This window comes from Lissotriton helveticus, chromosome 6, assembly GCF_964261635.1.
Source record: "Lissotriton helveticus chromosome 6, aLisHel1.1, whole genome shotgun sequence".
In the NCBI taxonomy this organism is placed as follows: domain Eukaryota; kingdom Metazoa; phylum Chordata; class Amphibia; order Caudata; family Salamandridae; genus Lissotriton; species Lissotriton helveticus.
The window spans coordinates 1,933,672,514-1,933,695,470 of record NC_136067.1 but is presented as its reverse complement, the minus strand read 5'-3'; the positions used below and the strand labels follow the sequence as shown (position 1 = coordinate 1,933,695,470).

The 22,957-nt window shown below is 45.9% G+C and overlaps 1 protein-coding gene across 7 annotated transcripts in view; it reads right to left on the bottom strand.

The window, feature by feature from the left end:
• The window catches only part of CENPO (centromere protein O), a 138,071-nt gene that overhangs the window by 60,351 nt on the left and 54,763 nt on the right, over positions 1 to 22,957 (bottom strand). For all 7 annotated transcript variants that reach the window (XM_078649927.1, XM_078649924.1, XM_078649923.1 and 4 more), the window contains one exon: positions 8,304 to 8,442. In XM_078649927.1, coding sequence (XP_078506053.1) covers positions 8,304 to 8,442 — 139 coding nt within the window. The remainder of the gene's footprint in view (positions 1 to 8,303; positions 8,443 to 22,957) is intronic.

Genomic DNA, 22,957 nt, shown 5'->3' with positions numbered 1-22,957 from the left:
GGAGTGCTTTGGTACAGGCATTGTCAAACCACCCCTTCTTGTTTTTAGCTGTGTTACCGGGCTACCTAGTTAAAAGTCCTTTAATATACATGGTGAAGGTGATCCAGTTAAAATTACTTACTAATACAATTGGGGAAATATCGTCCTGAAGGCAATAGGCGATTTCACCCTGGTTATGTGTAATTATTTGCTTTAGTGTCCTACTTGGGTCAAAGCCCGTCCACATAAATTCCAGTTCCATTATTCCTAAATGGAGTAATATTGTCCACTATGGAAAAAGATTCACCCTTTTGTGCCCCAAAAGAACAAAGGTAAAGCCAGTAGATTGTGGTCACTCAGAATGGAGGGGACGATGTTGGGGTTTCCACACCTTAATCTATCCGAGGTGGATACTAAGATGTCGTCAATAGCAGAGTACGTATTTCTCCCTAAAAAAGTTGGGAATACAACCCAGTCTTGGCCGCAGCCTCCCCTAAGTAAGAGGAGATCGCATTCGGATACCATCTGGTTTAAGGCTTCCCCAAAAGTGGTCAACTTCATTCCTATCCTCACGAATATGAATGAATGAATGAATGAATGTATGAATGAAAATAGGACTTATAAAGCGCACGTACACCTACGGTTCCTTGGCGCTGAGGTGGGAAGGCTGGCCAGTGCAGATGGGGTGGGCTAATTATAGGCTGATGAAAAGAGCCAAGTTTTTAAAGATTTTCTGAACTGAGCATAGGATGGGAGAAGACGGAGTGCAGGGGGAAGAGATTTCCAAAAGAGAGGGGCTTGGGTGGAAAACCGTAGACCACCGTGTTTTTTACGCTTGAAAAGACTGGGAGTGAGAAGATTGTGACTAGAAGAGCAAAGGTCGCGCTGAGGAACATAACGGTGTAAAAGGGAGGAAATAAAGGATGGTCCCTGGAGGAAAGAGCTTTGTGGATCAGGCAGCCGAGTTTGAAGAGGCTACGCTGTGCAACTGGGAGCCAATGAAGATTCTTTAAGAGGGGCTTAGTGTGAGTGAATTTTGGTAGACCGTAGGCCAGCCTAGCTGCCTGATTCTGAATAAGCTGAAGGCGTTTGGATTGATATGCTGGTATGCCCACATATAGGGCATTCGCATAATCAATACGTGAGATCACGAGTCCTAGAATGACCTCTATAAGAGCCTTGTGAGAAAGGAGTCTGCTGATTTTGCGGATACGACGTAGATGATAAAAACAAATGGATATGACTGAGTTAATTTGTGCCCTCATAGAGTGATCCTTGCAGATGGTAATGCCAAGGCTCTTTACGGAGTCAACAGGGGAAGGAGGGGAACCAAGTGAGGGTGGCCAAAAGGTAGAATTCCAGGGGTTGCCTAGGGGACCAGTAAGAACTAGCTCCGTTTTATCAGGATTGAGTTTGAGATATGGCAGCTTGTTTGAGGCATTACATGCCAGTCTATTAAAATCTCCTATCCATAGTAGGACATAATGTATGTATGTATGTATGTATCGCATACTTCTATAGCGCAAAACTGTCACCCAAAGGGTATCCTGGCGCTTTGACTCTACACGACCAGTACATAATCTGTACTAATAGTTGCTAAAAATGTTTCTAGTTGCCAATCAAGGGCTGTAACCACATTAATACGTTTAGAATAAAAAATAATACTATAAAAATGTACTAAGATAAGATAGTGGTCACTCATATCAGATGAAATAGGTACCACTGAAACACCACTTTTTGCTTTCAAAAGGGGGAAGAAACATTAGGGATCAGGTAGTTAGTTCATTCTTGAGGGACAAATTATCGTCTAACATACGATCTCAACTTATGCTACCACTGCAGGGTCACTTCAGACGTGAGCGATGCAAGCGTGTGTTCTGACAGTTGAACGAAAATAATTCACACACGCAGACATTTCCAGCTCCTCCATCACACTAACTGTAACACTAAGGATGTGATATATATATCATCAGGTGCCCTTGCAACAAGATATATGTTGGTCAGACCAAACAGAAGGTTACGACCAGAATCTTACAACATTGCTCACGAATCAGATGTAAGGTTCAAGGCGCCCCATTAGTGAAACACTTCAGTAAGATGCTTCACCCCTAAGATAGTCTGAAGTGGTGAGAAAAAGTTTTACCCAATCCTAGAGGAGGAGCCCTCACAGCCACTTTGAATCCCCAGGAATGTAAGCGGATACACATCTTAGACTCAGTACACAGGGGATTGAATGAATCAGACACCTCAAGACAAATCTCACTCCTTTGCACAGGGTGAACCAACAGTACTCATCAAAACTGTTCCTAACATGTATACTGCACATGAGTATCGTATGGTTTCTCTAACTGAAGTTGTTGAATTGCTGGATAACACCTAACGCCATGTAATGTGAAGGTGGCGCACAATCTGTATTGACCGAAGGCTTCTGAACCTTATTTCTTCTTAGTCAGTCAACATACATATCTAGTATAATATGTGTGCAATAGATTCAATGTTTTCCTGTATGCATTGGAACTACTCTATTGTGTATTGTGAATTGTAAGACAACTGCTTCCAGTGTATATTCTTTATGTGAAGGAATTAGTATGCTCATTCTTTCTACAAAATTGTCAGCCCTTTTTACATTTTAAAGAATTAGTATATATATAGATTTATCCACCATTTTTTGAGATGCAACCAGAGTGTTTTGAAATTTAAAATAGTTTCCTAATATCATGATTCAATAATTTGTATGTATGAATATACAAACAAAGCAGGGATGTGTCATATGGCTGTATCCGGTGTATCAATATTGGCAATGCATGTTACTATCTGACATCCAAAATAGTTTTTTACCTACGCGGATAGAGGTTGCCTCTAGAACATAGTAATAATGCAAATTTCACTGCAACAGAAAATCCATTACGCAACTTTGTTCTTAAAAGACACCAAGGAAACTTTTCAAAAACGGTCTTCTCGTACCTTCATACGACATATGGGGAGAGTGACTTCTCTACATCAACGAACAGAAAATAACACGTTTTTATCCTGCTCCTTTATTCAAATGTAGTCAAATATTTTTCTTACTCAAAATCCTTTATTAGTCTTTCTTTCTCCAATGTAACCACTAAGCGGCGTGGTATCGTGTTTCATCTGGAGAATTTGGCTCCAGGTAAAACAGTACGGCATCCTTTATGAGTCTTTCCTTCTCAACATAACCCCCAAATGGCACAGTACTTTCTATCAGAATTGAGACATGTGTATTGTAACATACACACAACGCAGTTCAGATACAACCATCTTGGAGCACAACGCGTTGACACTTTTTATGAACGTGTCGTGTCAGTTTCCATGCCAACACGTAGGAATTTGCTTTCATAACATGCTTCGCGTGCACGCGGGCGTGCATGCGGGCGCAGGCGGCTCCATTTAATCTATTTCAGTAGGAGCACTCCTCCAGGCCTGGAGGACGCTTCTTCATCAGACTTCCAGCGCGAGACGCCGGAGGTAAGGTCGGTGACTTGACTTCATTCATTTTTCTGTTCCTTTAAATCGTAAGGACAACACAATGAATATGTTTTCTGGTACACAGATGTCACGGTAGCAGGCTTGCTCCTGATATATGGAAACTTATGCAAACGGAAGCAGCTGGCCCTGTTTTTACATATTGAAGTTCTGAGCCTACCGAGGTAGCGGGATATTTAAACAACCACTACACTCCGAGCGTGAGACGCCGGAGGTAAGTGCAAAGACCACTTACCTTGATTCACTTAATAACCTTCGAATCGCATGCACATCACAGCAACTATGTTTTTCACAATCTTGGCACACATATTTCAAGCCAGCAGGCTTGATCCTGAATTTTGGAATATTTTGCAAATGGAGGCGGCGGGCCAGGTTTTTTCACTTTGATTCTACAATCCCACAGATGTTGCGTTATATTTTGAATTATCCACTACATCCCGAGCGCATGATGCCGGAGGTGAGTTCATGCCCATCCATTGCTTCTACAGTGTGCAATTTATTGGTTGAATTACCAATGGATGCATGTTCTTTGTTTTCTCTTTCTTAAACCTTAAGCGATCACGAGGTGCCCCTAATTTCCATATCAGATTTACTTCTGTCGGGATTGCCACACTTGGGCTAACCTTTCAGGGAGATACTGGTCACTTTGTACTGACGGCGAGGTCAACATATTTTGGCATTTCACTGGGACAACTTTAGACGATGAGCATTAAACTTATGCTTTCGCATTTGTCCTATACTAAAATAAAAAAAAATTGTCACACATTGATCTCTAAAGTACATTCTATCTTCTTTCCATAAAGGAAACACATAAATACTGTTCGTAGTCCTGATGAAGCCCCACAGTGATATGTTTTGATACTCAAACGGTTTTAAGGGGTCGAGACGTCGACGTATACAAAATCAAGCATTACTGCTCAATTAGACCTTATAATTGTGACAATAGATGCTAGGCCGAGTTAGGGTTTCTCATGGATAAAACAATGCTGATCTGATTGATTGTGTTATATGTGTATTGTTGTTTATGTATAAAATATATTGTGATTTGTGTATACAACTTCATTGTACTCAACTACCTGTGTTTTCACCATTGTGCAAAACCCAAATTGTTCTTTTGTGAGTACATGTCCAGGGCTTTATTATTTAGTCATTGAAAGTAATGATTTTAGTCTGATATAAACTTTACCCACATTTCTTTTGGTGTAAGTGGTCTATCTTGTAGAGAATCAGTGTTGTGGCTTATCACTCCATTAATTGGAGTCCTCCCATCTGTGGGGACAGAATAAGAGTGTTTTAAATATATTTCGTGACAGAACTACGGTTCGCGTAACATACTTATCCCCAGGTTCTGTTCGCGTAACATACTTATCCCCAGGTTCTGTGTGTAACTGGGTTACTCCATTGATATTAATGACCGTGGTATTAGCAGCAGATAACAAGAAAGTACCCACTCATCACAGACACAATGGGAGATATTGCGCTCGAGAAAATACACAATGGGAGATATTGCGCTAGAAAATACACTTGACCTTTTATTGTATTGTTTAATAGGGAAAAATATAAAGGGAGCCCCGAAAGCTTTTATTGCCTTACAGCTAGCTAATTGCAAAAAGAACAATTGATGAACAGAATGCAGAACAATGTCATACATTCACCCCAGTACATTTGGGCCTGAAACCATCTTTTTTTGCTCACCATGCCAGGCATACCCGTCCCACTCGGGGTGACAAATGCAAAAAGAACAATTGATGGGCAGAATGCTGACCATTCTATACATTCACCTCAGTACAGAGATCTGTGCCTAAATCCATCTCTTTTTGCTCACCATGCCATTTGTTTGGGTTGCAGCTAGGCAAGGCAGAGAATGCTCCCAAAACCTTATTTCAGATACTTAAATCCTTTAATAGTCCTAAGGCCTGTGACAATCCGGAGACCCTATCCCAAGCTCTCTGTGATGATATTGCACAGCATTTCTTTCAGAAAATTTAACTTATCTATGATAAGATCTCCCTCTCCGGGAGCCAGCAATCCGATGCTCCACCTCTTGATTCGCCAGGATCCGTAATAACACAACTGCTGGAGAGCTTTCCCCCTATATCCGCTGAGGAGGTGGAAGCCTTACTTCATACAGCAAAATCAGGCTCCCCACATGATGTTATTCCAGCTAAAGTAGTCACCTCCCTCTCCAAACAACTGTCTTCGCCCATAGGCACAATTCTCAACCTCTCTCTGAGAGAGGGCTACCTTCCCCGGGATTGAAAGGTGGCACAAGTCATCCCTATCCATAAGAACTCTAAGTTCCCTATGGAAGAGCTTTCCAATCTCCGCCTCATCTCCTTACTACCTCTCCTGAGCAAAGTAATGGAAAACTACATTAATAAACAACTGTCTAACCATGTCGAGAATACAGGTAGTTTGGATTCCTCTCGAACTGGTTTCAGGCCCAAGTACAGCACAGAGTCTGCCCTGCTGGAGGTCACTGACAACATCAGGATGACCGTAGAGAGTAGCCATTCAATGATTCTCGTGCTGTTGGACCTCTCTGCCGCGTTCAACACGGCATCCTAACAGATCTTGCTCAGGAGATTGGAGGAGATTGGACCTGCTCTTCAGTGGATGACGAGTTTTCTGTCCTCCCATTCCCAGACTGTCAATCTTGGCCCTTTTCGGTCGAAGTCGATGGAACTGACCAAGGGAGTTCCCAGGGCTCATGTTTGAGCCCAACTCTGTTTAACATCTATATTGCTCCCTTGGCCAACCTTCCCAGATCCTGTGGCTTTACGCCTATTTCATATGCTGACGACACCCAGGTCCTATTCTCATTCAACAAATCTGCCATGTCAGTTCAGTCCACAAGGCCCTGCATAACAAAGGTCCTCTCTACATCTCTATGAAATTCAAGTCTTACGCCCCTACCAGGACCCTCAGGTCAGGAAACAAATTGCTTCTCTTAGTCCCCCGGGTCAGGAAAACGAGGCTAGGCTCCCCTCTACTGGAACCAGCTCCCCACTCACCTGATACAATGCCCAGATACAATGCCCAGACTATCTTCGCTTCAGGAAACTTCTTAAGACAGCTCTATTTTAATAATGCCGGTCTAGCAGCACAGTCCAAAGCGCAGAGATACCCCTTCAGGGGTGATTCAGGTGCTACATAAAACCTAAAAATAAATAAGGGGGGCCCTGCCTCAACCAGCTGATTTCGGACCTAGGGAACCTATCCCCCGGCCTCCATTGTGGGTGCTCTGGTCCCACCCAGGGCACTCAGTGAAGTCTGTTGGGGACCGCTGGGGAGCCTTAAGCTGGCCCTGAGGTGTGGTGGCCCCAGGGCCATCTAGGACTAAAAAATAAAATAAAAGGCCTAGTGTTTTTTTCTCTGCATTTTCACCATGAAAAGTTATCGGTTATCCCTGATGGAGGTGTTTGCATCTTTTCTTTTCTCGATCTTCAGAAGGGATCACCCAGAGAGGTTTTGGTCCCCGGGGCAGTGAACAGCCTAGGAGCGGGGCTTTGCGACCCCCTTTTTAAAATACAGAAAGCGCTGGGGAGGTGGTGGTCCCTGAGGCGTGGCAGCCAATCAGAGCTTTGCATTTCTCTGCATGAGCTCGTTATTATGACTTTGAAGTTTCATTTTTTAAGAGTAGGTAGTGATCCAAAAACTATTTTGTCAACATTCTCAAAGAGTAAGGGGTTTAAAGGGGCATCATTCCCATTTGCAAGGGTTACCACCACTTTAAAAATGGTAGTAAAGTATTACTATTTTACGACCGGAATTCGGCCGTAAAACAGTAATACATACCATACTAATTTGGTATCGGAAAAGACGCCCAAAACACGCTCCTTCCAAATACCAAATTGGAAATGCAATTTTTTTACATTTGAAAAAGATTTTTTCAAGTCACAAGCGGTCTGATTTCCAGAATCAGGCTGTTTGCGACCGGAGAAATGGTTTGTAGATCTGAGCCTATATTCCTTATTAATTACTTTATTTAGGGCCTTTGTGAGAATATAAACCTGTAATCAACTAGTAGCTTCCAGGTGCTTTTCTGGGAACATGCAGTACAGGATGCATTCAAACATGCAAGAGGTTGCTTTTCATAGTACTAAGAAAGAATGAAAGACTGCTTTGGAGTTTGCAAATGAGATTTTGCTGACAAACAGGTAGCCTAGTGCAAGAGGGATGAACTATGGAGAAGCCGAGTGGTCAGTCTATGAGGGGGTTCTTACTGATTAATACACTTTACTATGTGAATACATTTTGACCTAAACTGGTGCTGTCTCGTTTTGGTCTCCATGTGTTTTGTTTTTATTTTTATAGTTTTTTCAGTAATTTAGGATTTTTTTAGCAAGCTAATCAAGGGGTCTAGTTTTCCCTTGTTTTTAATTAAAATGGGAAGACCGGTTGTACTTTCCTATCCTTAATCTAAATTATCATTATACAATAATTGTTCATCTAACTTTAGCTGTTCCTATCGCGCTAATCTTATATGTAACCTGTTTCACTCATCCTATTCTTTATCCTACCATACGTTTTTTCCGATTTGTCATCCTTACTTTTATTTCATGTTGCTCTTGTCCCCAAACTTTTAATCTAGTCTCACCCAAACCCCACTCTTTTCCTAAATTTTAATGTTACCTTTAAACAGAAACTGGCCAGTATGGCTTCATAATATTTTTCCTTCAAGGTTACTGTTCTCCAATTTTTTATCCTGACATTTTTATATTTAGTGGCGTGTTGCCTAAAAAAAACTCCTGGTTGTAGCAGACAGAATGATAATGTTACACAAAACAATTTAGCTTTGCTAAAGCATTTCTAACCTGTGAGGTGGAAGTCCTCCAGGATGCCCTTCATTTTCGCCACCTTTAACTGCAATGTGGCTTGTTCACCCTTTTGTGCTAAGTGTGTGGGCTCGATGGGAATGTTATTTGCTTCTTCCTGCGTGGATTGTGCAAATTGCTGCAATGTAAAAAAAGAAAATGAGCATGCATTTCCACACCGGATTAGTGTTTACAAAGTACACAAGTAATGAAAATTCACACACTGATAAAAGTAAGAACCAGTTGTTGAGTTACAAAGGGTCTAGAAAAACACAGCTTAGCAACATAAAATTGCTGAAATTAAATGTGGTATTGTAATGTACAGGCGACAAACCTCTGCAAATTGGTGTTTTATGGGGGCTTTTTGGTATTGTAGTGGCTTGCAGAGTACTTTTTGGACTCCCCCCCACTAAAGCCCCTAGAAGATACTGTGCAATCTCTGCCTGCTTATTACCAGCTTGTTGGAATACCAGAACGCTTGTGAGTGACAGCCGAAGGAGGGGACATATGCAACCCTCTTGCTCTTCTAACACATGCCAAAATAACCTAGAACTATATGGGCCAACACTCATCCCAAATCTAACTCATAACAATCCGAGACGCCTAGAGAAGAACTGGAGAAACTCCAAGACAAACGAAAACCACTCCACCTACAAGGACGCCATGACTGACTACCACAACCAAATCAGAACCATCAACAGGAACTTCATCCACCACAAAATCCTCGGCAACTCCACCAATTCCAAGGAACTCTTCAGTGTCATTCAGGAATTCACCAACCCATGCAGCGAAGCCACAGAAGGAGTAGTTTCTTACCTGTAACTCCAGTTCTGTAGTAGGGGTATATCTGTTATAGTCATAATCTAGTGAATAGTCCCGCCCATGTGCGTGGACCCAGGAGCAATCAAAAATAATCTCTTAAGCGGTCTTCATTGCAGTCCTGCATAGACACTTAAGAGAAAATTAAAGACAATAATGCAGCCTGTACCTACAAGGCTGCACTGTCCAGTACTGAGAAATTTCCTAGTTCACACAAAGGAAAGTTTCAATTCTATTAAGGACGCGGAGGCGAGGATTATGCTAGTCGTTTCTCCATTTTATTGGACAGCAAGTTAAAAGCACAGTGAAAAAAACAACAACCATAAACTACCCTGCCCAACATGCTTAGCGGTAGTCATGGTAACACAATAGCCAATAGTAGTCCATGCAACAGCATAAAGGCATCCCACGCCGTTAGTCCTTCCTCTTTCGTTGCTGCTGCTGGAAAGAAGTCCTCTACCCTCTAGTCTGTTTTCTGATCGGAGCCTAGGGAAGAGAGAAAATAGTAATATCTCATCCAGTACAATGTGGAATACATCAGAATCACATTGCATGTGGATAAACACAGAAAATCTCAGGAAGAGTTGCAAAAGAAATATCATGCAAAAGCAGTACAGTCATATATATATACACCGAAACACTGGAAAATGAATACTTTTCTCAATTGAAGAAACAATCACTGGAACCCACAATCCAGGGGGGGAAAGGCTAGACAAAGCCAGGGTGGGATAATCCTCGCCTCCGCGTCCTTAATAGAATTGAAACTTTCCTTTGTGTGAACTAGAAAATTTCTCATTCTATGTCAGGAAGCGGAGGCGAGGATTATGTTTGTTCAAAGCTTACTCACCACCAGAGAAGCAGCCTCATGGATTGGCTTAAAATAAAACTTTTTGAAAAGTTGAATCCGAAGACCAATCCGCTGCATTCATAATGTCCTCCAACCTGCCCCCAACTTGGACAGCCTTGGATGCCATTGCGCCTCTAGTGGAGTGAGCACCGAAGTTTGTAATATTAATTCCAGCCTCAGACATGATCCACCTGACCCATCTGGCAATGGTGGGAGATGAAACCGCCTTGAAAGGTTTCTTAATAGCAATTAGCAATTGTCTTTCGCTCGGAGGGCGGACCTCCAGAGTCACTTCTTCATAAGTTTTGAGGCAACGAACAACACATAGCTTAGAAGAATCAGGAAAAGCTGGATGAGATACTGACCTGGTATTGCACTTAGTTCTCCTGGAAACAGTAAATGTACCCCCTCAGGAGTAAAGACTGGCGGAAATATCAAGGGCACGAACTTCAGAAACCCTTTTGCAAGATATTAGACAGAGGAGAATAGCTAATTTAGCCGAAAGCTCCTTACGTGAAAGGTACTCCTTATCCTGCCAGGATAAAAGAAAACGTAAAACCACATTAACATCCCATAAACCGGAATAGCGAGGCTCCGGAGGACGTGAAAGACAAATACCCTTGAGGAGCTTGCAAACCCAAGGATGCTCTCCAACAGGAGAACCATCAACTAGGGCATGACCAGCGGAAATTGCTGATCTAAACAAATTGATGGTGCAGTATGCAAGATTCTGGTGGAAAAGTTCAGCAAGAAAATTTACTACGTCAGTAACAGAGGAGCCCACGGGATCCAGGTGTTTTGCCACACACCAACGAACCCATCTGTTCCAGGCTGATCGGTATCGTTTAGTGGTACTAAGGGCCCAGGCTCGCTGAATGAGGAGTTCAGCGTCTCTCGAAAGAGTGTCGTTAGACAAACGTCCCCTGAAATCCTCCAGGCCATGAGACGTAGATGGCCTTGGAGAACCAGGGGATGCGGATGACCCAAAGGATCTGTCAGAATGAGGTTGAAAGATGGCAACCGAAGAGGCCTGTCTCATGATAATTCTAGAAGGGATGGGAACCAACACTGAGCCCTCCAAATCGGAGTTATCAAGATTAGAGAGGCCCGCTGTCTGCGGACCTGGGCTGCTACCCTCTGAATGAACAGGAACGGGGGAAACGCATAAGCCGGAAACAGAGACCAATCCTGCAGGAAGGCATCTACTGCTTCCGCGCCCGGATCCCGCTTCCAGCTGTAGAACCGGGGAAGCTGGGTGTTCCACCTGGACGCAAAGAGGCCCAGCACTGGAAGGCCCCAAAGATCCGAAATCCTCTGAAACACAGACTGATCCAGCTTCCAATCGCTGGCATCCCGAAAATTCCTGGATTGCCAGTCCGCCACCGTGTTCAGATCGCCGGGGAGATATTCCGCTGTAACAGAAATCTGACGTAGAAGGCAATAGTTCCAAAAGTCCTTTGCAAGATCCGCTAGGACTTTGGAATGAGTGCCTCCGAGTCAATTGATATACCTGACCGCTGTCGTATTGTCCATCCGGAGAAGAACACAACAAGAGACCTTGGTTGTGGTGAATGATCGGATGGCGAAAGAACCCGCTAGGAGTTCCAAGCAGTTGATGTGGAGGTGTAATTCCTCCTCCGTCCATCTGCCTCCCACCAAGAGGGAGCCGCACCGGGCTCCCCATCCTTGGCGACTGGCATCCGATTCGATCAGGAGGTCTGGACGGGAGCCGAAAATCACCCTCCCGTTCCAAGCATCCATGTGATCCAGCCACCAAAGGAGTTCCGACCTGGCTTCCGTGGACAAAGAAATGAGTTCCGAATATGTGAGACCCTTGCGGAGATGAAACGCCTTTAGTCTCTGGAGAGCCCTGTAATGAAGAGGGCCCGGAAAAATGGCCTGGATCGATGATGACAGTAAGCCCACAATCCTGGCCAATTGACGGAGGGAAATACGGTCCCGACGAAGAACTTTGCGAATCTCCTTCTTGATATTGGATATCTTTTGAGGAGGGAGATGCAGCGTTGCGTCCCTCGTTTTGATTAGAAAACCGAGAAACGTCATGTCCTGACGAGGGACTAGGTCCGATTTCTGGGCATTGATAATGAACCCCAGAGAGTGAAGAAGAGATATGGTGGTCTGCAGATGCTGAAGAAGGAGATCCCTGTCTTGATTAATTAAAAGAATATCGTCCAGGTAAATAATTAGGTGAATCCCCATGGTTCGGAGATGTTCGACTACCGGGTGTAGGAGCTTGGTAAAGCACCATGGTGCTGAGGAAAGCCCAAAGGGGAGAGTACGAAACTCGTAGACCTGATCCTTCCAAAGAAACTGGAGGAATCGGCAATGCGGAGGGTAGATTGGAACTGAAAGATAAGCATCCTTGAGGTCCAAACGTACCAACCAGTCGTTCTGAAGCAGAAGGTCTCTCAGTAGATGGATGCCCTCCATCTTGAAATGTCGGTAAATTAACCCTTCGTTGAAGGAACGAAGGTTGATTACAAGTCTGAATCCTTTGTCCTTCTCGACCAGAAAGATGTTGCTGATAAAACCGTTTGGATGTAGATAAGAGGGGAATGACGGCGCCTTTTAGAAGCATACCCTGAACCTCTAAGTGTATGAGCTCCTGTTCTGCGGTTGAAAAAACCAATGGACGAGGTCGAGAGAGTTGAACGGGGGAACCGTAAAACTATGTGAAACCCCTGAACAGTCTCCAGTACCCATGAATCTGAAGTTAGAGCGGACCAGGCTTGAAGAAACAAAGCAATCCTTCCCCCCAGACGTACCGGTGAGAGGATGGAAACGCTTACCGTTGAATCCATTGGAGTTAGATTGATTTCCTCCGCGTCCTCTGCCCTGGCCTCTGCCTCCACGGGATGGGTAGAAGGAACCCTGCCTTCAGTCGTTCCACCCATTGTTCCTTCGGGCTTGACCCTTATTGGAGCCTTGCTGGAATTGGCGGCCGGAAGAGCGACCCCTGCCTCTGCCGGCCCCGCCAAAAACCTTCTTTGGAAAAATCTTTCATAGAGGCCTGCGCCTTATCTAAAGCAGAGAAGGTTGCCACAAACTTCCCTAGTTCTTTTACGAAAGGGTCTCCAAACAAGGTACCTTGTGCCACTGAGCCTGCCTCCGAAGAAGACAATTCGCCAAGTTTAGGGTCTATTTTGAGTAAGAGAGAACAGTGACGTTCCGCAGAAAGAGCACAGTTGGCGTTACCCAAAAGGCACATTGCCCGCTGCGCCCAACCCGCTACGTCATCAACAGAAAGAGGCATACCGGTCTCCTTGGAACGCTGAGCAAGCTCAATAATCTTTGTAAAAGGACCTACAACGTCCAATAATTTGTCTTGACATGCCTTCCAAGATCTGTCAATCCCTTTCTTAGGGTCCTTAATGTACTTTGCCAAAAACGTGCATAATTTAGGATCTATCTCAGGAGTTACCGCCATTCTATTAGGGAGAGAAGTTCGCGGGCACTCCGAGCGAAGACGTAATCGCACGTCCTGAGAGAGGGGTTGGCGAAGCTTAGCGGCTATATATTCCACAGTAGACCTCTCAGGAACCCATTCAGTAGAACGAACGGGGTCTGAAAATAGTGGTAGGATCAAACATATCTGGAGGAACCGGCTCACCATCACCAAAATCAGAAATACTGGACTTAGGGCGCCAAGACCTGCCAACATCTGTCATGTCCTCAGAGGACTCATCTTCATCATCATCAATGTATTCATCCTCGTCATCATCACCCTCTAGGGGAAACCCTTCCTCCGGGTCTAGGTCCTGGGTGGTATCACCACCTATATTTCCGGGTGAGTCATCCCCCCAGTAGGGTGCGCTTCTCAGCGTGCGCGCACTCGTGGAATACCTCAGCGATTCCAAAAAACACACAGTGCCCTCATTCTGCCACCCGCAGAGAGGCCTAATTTCCACATTGTAGTTCTTCACAAGTTTAGAGAATATCATATAAAATTAGTCACCACTCACATTGATAGAATCCCATTGTTTACCTCAGCGAGTCTGCTGAAGCCTTCCAGGTGCCCCGCGTCACGCTTCTTGGCCGTGCGTGGTGGCACCGAGTGAACACCACTAGGCCCTGGCCCACTGTCCCCCAAAATGCCAGTACCAGTTTTAAATACATGGGCAGACAGTTTATTGACGCTGTCCTGCAGAGGTGCCAGCGCCTGGGCAATTGCCGAAGAGAGGAGCCTGTCCACCTCTGCTGGAGGGCGCAATAGGGGCTGTTGTGACTGTTCATTAGAATCAGCCAGATAATCATGGTCCTGACGGTATTGCATGTCCGTAGAGGAACGGGCACCCATACAAATAAACACCCCAACTAATTAATAGGGGGTTCCCCAACACACAGGTACCCACAGGGCAACAGGTAGCCAAGATAATGCCAAACATAAGTGACTAAATGTACCACAAAACTAAAATTCCAGTCACAAAAGTTCAACCTACCACAAGAAAGTGGTGTCAAAGTGTGGGGAAACGAGGCAGAAAGAAATAGTTGAAGCGCCAAAGCCTCAGCGTGTTTTCTCCACAAGCGCGCAAAGGGCGCTGTGGAGAAAAGCGGTAAGCGTCTGAAAAGACCGACGCACCTCTAAGACGCTCGGGCAGACAGCCTACCGCGTCAAAGAAACAGCCTGCAACAACAGTAAATATCAAAATATATCGCGCAAATATCATACAAGCTGTCAATAGTGAAAAACTACACTGCCACGCCAAAGTTGAAGCACAAGAAAACGGAGACTTAACTTGATGCGGCAGCAATGGAGAAAGAGGAAGGACTAACGGCGTGGGATGCTTTTATGATGTTACATGGACTACTATTGGCTATTGTGTTACCATGACTACCGCTAAGCATGTTGGGCAGGGTAGTTCATGGTTGTTGTTTTTTTCACTGTGCTTTTAACTTGCTGTCCAATAAAATGGAGAAAGGACTAGCATAATCCTCGCCTCCGCTTCCTGACATAGAATTCAACTAGAAATACCAAGGATATTACTAACACACTTAACGCAATCTGTGAAGTTTCCCCTCTTAGAGAAACTTTCCTCCCATCACCAAATCCTTGAAACCTTGAAATGATAAAGAGGAAGGGATGGACAGACAAGTCTCCATAGGCTGCCATTATGTGTCTGAAAAAGGGGTACCGTGCCTTTAAGGAACTCTCTAGAGACCCTCGGTATCCCAGCATGCACAGCCCACTCCTTTTACTTTCAGTTCTTTTTGAAGGTGCATAAAGGAAGGCCTGTAGCATACATCACAGTACCATTTTCTCCACCGGGAAGGAGGGCGGGCGATTATGACTATAACAGAGATACCCCTACTACAGAACTGGAGTTACAGGTAAGAAACTACTCCTTCTGTAGTAGGGGAGCTCTGTGTATAGTCATAATCTAGTGAATAGAATGACAAGCCCATCCAAAAAACAACCCGGCGGTGGAGAAACAGACAACACCACTATTGCGCTAACAGATTCCGCAGCGAAGCCTACCCAACCTGAGCATCTGCTCTGGCATCAGAATCCAGACAGTAATGCTTAGCAAAGGTGTGGACCGACTTCCAAGTGGCCACCCTGCAGATCTCTGCAATGGGAAAATTTCGAAGCAAAGCTGTTGTAGCCGCTTTGCCCCTGGTAGAATGAGCCTTAGGCTTACCCCCTAAGGTCTTATTCGCTTTCTGATAACAGAGCTGGATACATGACACAATCCACCTAGAGATGGACTGTTTCGAAGTAGCCAGACCAGTCCTAACCGACCCATAATTGACAGTTGGTCGGATCTACGAATACCCTTGGTCTTATCCAGATAGAATTTCAACACCCTTCTGAGATCCAGGGAATGAAGAGACCGTTCCGCTGGAGTGGAAGGAATCTGGAAAAATGTTGGTAAAGTTATAGTCTGATTAACATGAAAATCTGAAATCACCTTGGGAAGGAACTTAGGGTGAATACACATAACAACCTTAGCAGCATGAAATACAGTATAAGTAGGCTGTGGGGTTTTAGGTTTAAACCTATAATAACTGATAAAACGCCACTGAAAGAAAAATACCCCTCACCGGTGAAAACATATAAACACTGAAAAAACACCTGCACAACCACAAACTAAATGCCATTCAAAGAAAGGAGAAAGAAAGTGAGAGTCATTTTGTTCTTACTGAAGTGGTCAATAAAATGTAACTTTGTTATACAAGCTAGCAGTAAGAAAGACTGGCTAACATTATTCTGCTTGAGTTTTGTTCTTTAGGGATGCCACTAAAATATTGTTTCTTCTTCCTTTTACTTTTTTCAGTGGTCTAAAGATGCAGGGTTTAGTTTCACATTTTAGGTTTAGTTTAATTATTTTATAAACAGTAGAGAATCAGGACATATCAAACTCACATTTGATATTTTGACTGCATTTGATTCTTTCACTGATAGGTAAAATGGCTAGTTTCATAAAAATCTTTCCTAATATGGGTCATCACATTTGCTCACAGACAATGGGTAAAAACCCTTAATACATCAGACCATAGTTTCTAGTGGGTCAGTATTGATAGTAGATGAATTGCCAACACCTCAGGCTTTAAACATTAAATCTAAGGTAGAGTGACAAGTATATATATTACCAAGCATCTGGTATAGTGGTGAAAACATGACACCAGACTTTTGGAAAACATTCAACGCAGTGTCACTTGTTATGCTCTGCAAATAAGGTTCTTTCCAAGTTCAACAAAGATTGGAGGGATATTGTTTGTATTTGTAGTGATTCAGCTACGTATATAAAAAATTTGTGTGATGACCTGTCAAATTTGATACCCGAGCTGAAGTGATTCCTTGTAGGAGATCCTTGCCACTTGTTAGATGGTATGCTGAAAGCATCTTTACAATCTTCAGAGTTAATGAGGGATGCTATTGACTTTTTAGTCCATTCTGGTGCACTATTTTCTTATGCCCAGGAACTAAAAGGCAAATATTTATCATTTCGTGTTTTATGTGGCATCAAAGAAAGAGTCATCCATACTGTGCCCCTTAGCTGACGGTTCTCAGCCCAAGGGGCTATGAATGCTGAGAGGGCCTTTTCACAGAAGTTTACATGGGAAGGAAAGCGCGTGTGCACATGATCAAAGACTCACTGAAGAAGTATTGTATGGTGTACTACAATAAGTTTAATTTGCAAAAATCTCTTTGGACCTCATCTACACTATACGCACACTGTCTATATACCATGTTCTTTCAGTGCAGAAAGCAAGCAATGATAAAAGCAAAACATTCCATAAACACTGGAAAAACACCTTTTCTGTTTTTAGTGGCGTGAAAATGTGTAACCACTGATAACAACTGTTTTTTAAGATATTGAAAACACTGAAAAAACCCCACCAGAATTTACCAAAAATAGAAACTGAAAACAGGACAGCCTAAGTATAAGGTTCCTGGCAACACAATGCCTGAATTTCACTCAGCCAGCGGGTCGATGTAATGGCCACGAGGAACGCGCCGCCTTCCAAGACAGGTTCTGCAGTGAAGCCTTATGAATAGGCTCAAAGGGATCCTTCATCAGCCTGGACAGCACCACATTCAGTTCCCATGAAGGCGAAGGAAGCCGAACAGGAGGGAACACCTTCTTCAGCCCTTCCAAAAAATCCTTAATCACAGGAATCTGGAAGAAGGATGTTTGCAAAGGGCCTTTTCTGTAAGCAGTCAATGCAGCCAGGTGAACCTTAATGGAATGGAAATTAAGGCCAGACTGAGCTAGATGCAGAAGGTATGGAAGGATAACATCCTCCTTGCAGGTCGTCGGATCATAGTTCTTAGGCATGCACCAGATGCAGAATCTCTTCCATTTGTAAGCATAAGAGGTCCTAGTAGACGGCCTTTTAGCCTCCTTCAATATGTCCATGCAATCCTCAGGAAGATTCAAGTGGCCATATTGCACTCTCTCAGGAGCCATGCCGCCAAACTCAACGATGAGAGGTTGGGGTGCACCATCTGCCCCCGAACTTTGTGAGAAGGTCCGGCCGACACGGCAGCCGCCGAGGAGGTAGGATCGACCGGTGAAGCAGGTCCGTGAACCACCACTGCCTGGGCCATTCAGGCGCAATGAGGATCATCTGCGCCCGGGATCGGGCCAGATTGATGAGCACCGCCGGAATCAGGGGAATGGGAGGAAAAGCGTACAGAAAGCTGTTCGACCAGCTGATCCATAACGCGTTCCCCAGAGTCCCCGGCTGGTAAAACCTCGAGGTGAAGTTGCGGCATTTGCTGTATTCGGCGGTGGCGAATAGATCCACTTCTGGAGTGCCCCACATGGAGAAGATGTCGTCGAGCACCTCGTCGTTTATGACCCACTCGCGGTTTTCCTGAAGCAACCTGCTGAGGGCGTCCGCCTGAACATTCTGCACACCTGGCAGATGAGTTGCCGTTATCGTCAGCCCTCTGGCTAACAGCCAGTGCCAGATCGCCTGCACTTCCTGTGACAGTGTGCGCGATCTCGAGCCCCCCTGCTTGCTGAGGTAATACATCGTGGTCGTATTGTCCGTCTGCACAAGCAAGGAGTTGGTCTGGAAGGACGGAAGAAAGACCTTCAGTGCCAAGTGGACAGCTCTGAGTTCCAGGAAATTGATGTGATACGTGGACTCTGTCAGAGACCACGTGCCCTGGATCTGTAGATGGTCTGAATGCGCTCCCTAGCCCAGGAGAGACGCATCCGTAACGATAGTCTGAGTCTGGATGTCCTTGTGGAAAGGAACCCTTCTGAGGAGATTCTCTGCTGAGCACCACCATCTCAGGGACTGTTGGGCGTGAAGAGACAACTGAATCCGGTCGTCCCAACACCCTTTCCTCTGGTCCCACTGGTCCTCCAAATATTCCTGTAGCGGTCTCATGTGTAGGCGCGCGTGCGGAGTGAGGAAGATACAAGAAGCCATTGGTCCCAGTAGAGAAGACACCGTCCTCACTGTTGTAGATGGAGCAGCTGTGAGAGCCTGAGCCTTCCGAAGGATGGATAAGCGTCTCTCCTCCGAAGGAGACACGCTTGCCGACAGCGTAGTGATGGAGGCTCCCAAGTACTGCAGGCACTGCACAGGAATCGGGACAGACTTGGACAGATTTATGTGCAACCCCAGACGGTTAACAGGACGGCCGTCCTGTTGAAGTGCAATTGCGCTTCCTGGAAGGTGGAGGCTTTGATCAACCAATCGTCCAGGTACGGGTAGACAAACACCTTGTTCTTTCTCAGGTGCGCTGCTACCACAGCTATGCATTTCGAAAAGGTCCTGGGTGCAGACTTCAGTCCAAACGGTAGTACAGTGTACTGATAGTGATTGGTGCCGACGAGGAAGCGCAGGAACTTCCGATGTTTCCGTGCAATGGGCACATGGAAGTACGCATCTTGCAGATCTATCGCACACAGCCAGTCTTCTCTCTGCAAATGAGGATAAATCTGGTGCAAAGACAACATGCAAAACTTTTCCCTGCAAATCCACTTGTTTGCTTGTCACAAATCCAGAATGGGTCTGAACTCGTTCTTGTCCTTCTTCTGTACTAGGAAGAAGCGTGAGTAAAGACCCTTTCCCCTTTGAGACAGAGGGACGTCTATCGCCCTTTTTCTTAACAGGGTATCGGCCTACGTCTGGAGCTCGAGCAGTTGAAACTGCGAGCCGACCGGAGGAATTGCTAGAGGCGGGCTGGTGAAACGAAGACTGTATCCATTGCAAACAATATTCAGCACCCACTTGTCCTGAGTAATGTTTCTCCACTCTGCCAGGTAATGTTGACTATCTCATCGCTGCTGTGAGAGGTCGCTCCCCTGGCTCCCTGCGTGTACTGGTATCGTTGTGTTGCGCTTGAGATCTGCATTTGTATCTTGTAACGTTATATCTGCACTGTGACTCTCTCGGTGGGCTGCGCTTGAGATCTGGCATTTTAACCTGCTGCGCGTTTATTGCACTTTGACTGCTGGGACGTTAAACATTAAAGTCTGCCTCACACCTTCATATTACAATTAACTGCTGCGCACTCACTCTCATTGTGCCTTAGTTTACTCTTCTCTGGCGCTTTGCTGATAGTGCTTGACCATCCGCCGCCATTTCGTTGTTGTTGTTGTTTTCACGGCAAGACCGTCCTTTAGAGCACGCCCCGCCTCCCAGCTGAGCCTCCCTCGCCCCTCCCCTTCCACCCACTTATGTCAGATGCTCTTGCGCGCAGCGTACACGCGCAGCGACCGCGCCCCAGTCGCGCCGAAGGTGCGCCAAAGGTAAGCCCGTCTACGCCCGTCCGCGCCTGGACCGCGCCCAGCGCCCGTCCCCCTGCTCTAAGCCGCTCCCAACCCCCCAGAGTAACTTATGATGCCGCTACTCTCCTCGCCCTCAACGCCGGACGCACCCCACTTTGCTGCGAAGCTACCCCAGGACGTACTCACGGCCCTTTCTCCTGCCTCTCCTGTAAGTTCAACTGCGTCAGGACCCTCACCAAACACACTTCCTCCACACACAGCTCCGAACCCAACAACTTGAAATGCATCCTACTGAACACCCGCTCGGTCCACAGACATGCAACCGAACTCTGGGACCTAATCGACACTGCGTCACCTGACATCGCCTTCCTTACTGAAACATGGATGAATGCATCTTCTGCCCCCGACATCGCCATAGCCATACCGGACACTTACAAGATCATTCGAAAAGACCGCACCAATAAAAAAACTGGAGGAGGCATCGCCATCGTCCATAGAAACACCATCAAAATTACAACCAGCTCTGACGTAAATCTTGCAACCGCCGAACACCTCCACTTTCAGATCCACACCGACCCCAGGACCACACTTAGAGGAACACTCATTTACAGGCCCCCAGGCACCCGATCCCAATTCAGTGACGACATCACTGACTTCGTCAGCCCGCACGCCCTTGCCTCCGAGAACTACATTCTTCTAGGAGACCTCAACTACCACCTTGACAACATTCACGACAACAACACCACCACCCTTCTGGACAACCTGTCCAATCTCGGACTCAAACAACTTGTTGACACCCCCACTCACATAGCCGGACACACGCTCGACCCTATCTTCACCTCCAGCAAGCACATCTCCTTCGATCATACTACAGCCCTCCACTGGACGGATCATAGCTGTGTTCACTTCAGATACAAAACAACCCTGACCCACAACCGTCTACAACCCATTCCCCAAAGAAAATGGAACAAAATCTCCACCGAACAACTCCTCACATCACTCAGCCAAAACATTCCCACCCTGGCAACGGACCCAGACCTAGCGGCCACCAACCTCAGGCAATGGATTACCCACAGTGCGGACGAACTAGCACCCCTGAAAAAACACCAATCGAAATCATCCAGCAAAAAAGCTCCCTGGTTCAATGATGACCTTAAAAAATCCAAGAAGACTTGCCGCACCCTGGAGAAGAATTGGAGAAAAGAACCAACCTCAGACAACATGGACTCCCTCAAGACAGCCACCCGCAAACACCACCAACTGATCCGATCCGCTAAGAAATCAGCACTTAAGAACCGTCTCGACAACAATTCTCATAACAGCAAGGAACTCTTCAATATCGTCAAAGAATTCACCAACCCTCCCGCAGCATCCAACGACATTACTAACTCCCAAGACCTCTGCGATGCGCTATCCTCCTTCTTCTACAACAAAATTGCCGACATCCACAACAGCTTCAAGAATACTCCCAATGACCAACTCACCCCACCCACTTCAGATCCCACCCCTCCAACTAACTACCTCAACTCCTGGAACCCAATCACCATTGAAGACACCATTCGCCTCATGAACTCAATCCACTCTGGCTCACCTTCTGACCCCTGCCCCCACTTCATCTTCAACAAAGCTGACTCCATCATCGCTCCCCAACTCCGCGATGTCATCAACTGCTCCTTCGACTCCGCCACCTTTCCAGAAATATGGAAACACGCCGAACTCAGCGCCCTTCTGAAAAAACCAACAGCAGACCCCTCAGATCTGAAAAACTACCGACCCATTTCCCTACTCCCTTTCCCGGCCAAAGTCATCGAGAAAGCCGTCAATAGCCAACTAGCTGCCTTCCTTGAATCCAACAACTCCCTGGATCCCTCACAGAACGGCTTTCGAGCCAAACACAGCACCGAAACCGCCCTCATTGCAGCGACCGACGACATCCGAGCACTCCTGGACAACGGTGAAACTGTGGCCCTCATTCTACTCGACCTCTCCGCCGCCTTTGACACTGTCTGTCACAACACCCTCATACAACGCCTCAACAACATCGGCATACAAGGAAAAGCCTTGGACTGGATCATCTCATTCCTAGCCGGGAGAACACAGAGAGTCCGACTCCCCCCATTCTACTCAGAGCCCACCGAAGTCATCTGCGGCGTACCTCAAGGCTCTTCACTCAGTCCCACCCTCTTCAACGTCTACATGAGTCCCCTCGCCTCCATCGCACGTCAACACAACCTCAACATCATCTCCTACGCCGACGACACCCAGCTAATCCTTTCCCTCACCAAAGACCCCAACACCGCCAAAAACAACCTTCACGAAGGTATGAAAGAAGTAGCCGAATGGATGAAACAGAGCCGCTTAAAACTCAACTCAGACAAGACGGAGGTGCTCATCCTAGGATCCTCCCCCTCAGCTTGGGACGACTCCTGGTGGCCTTCCGCTTTGGGATCTGCGCCCACACCCACAGACCATGCACGTAACCTTGGCTTCATTCTAGACTCCTCCCTCTCAATGTCCAGACAAGTCAACGCCGTATCGTCCTCCTGCTTCAACGTCCTTCGCATTCTCAAAAAGATCTTCCGCTGGATCCCCCTCGAAACAAGAAAGACTGTCACCCATGCACTGGTCACGAGTCGACTGGACTATGGCAACACACTCTACGCCGGAATCACAACAAAATTGCAGAAAAAACTCCAGCGCATCCAAAACGCATCAGCGAGACTCATATTAGACATCCCGCGCCAAGAGCACATCACCGGTCACTTAAAAAA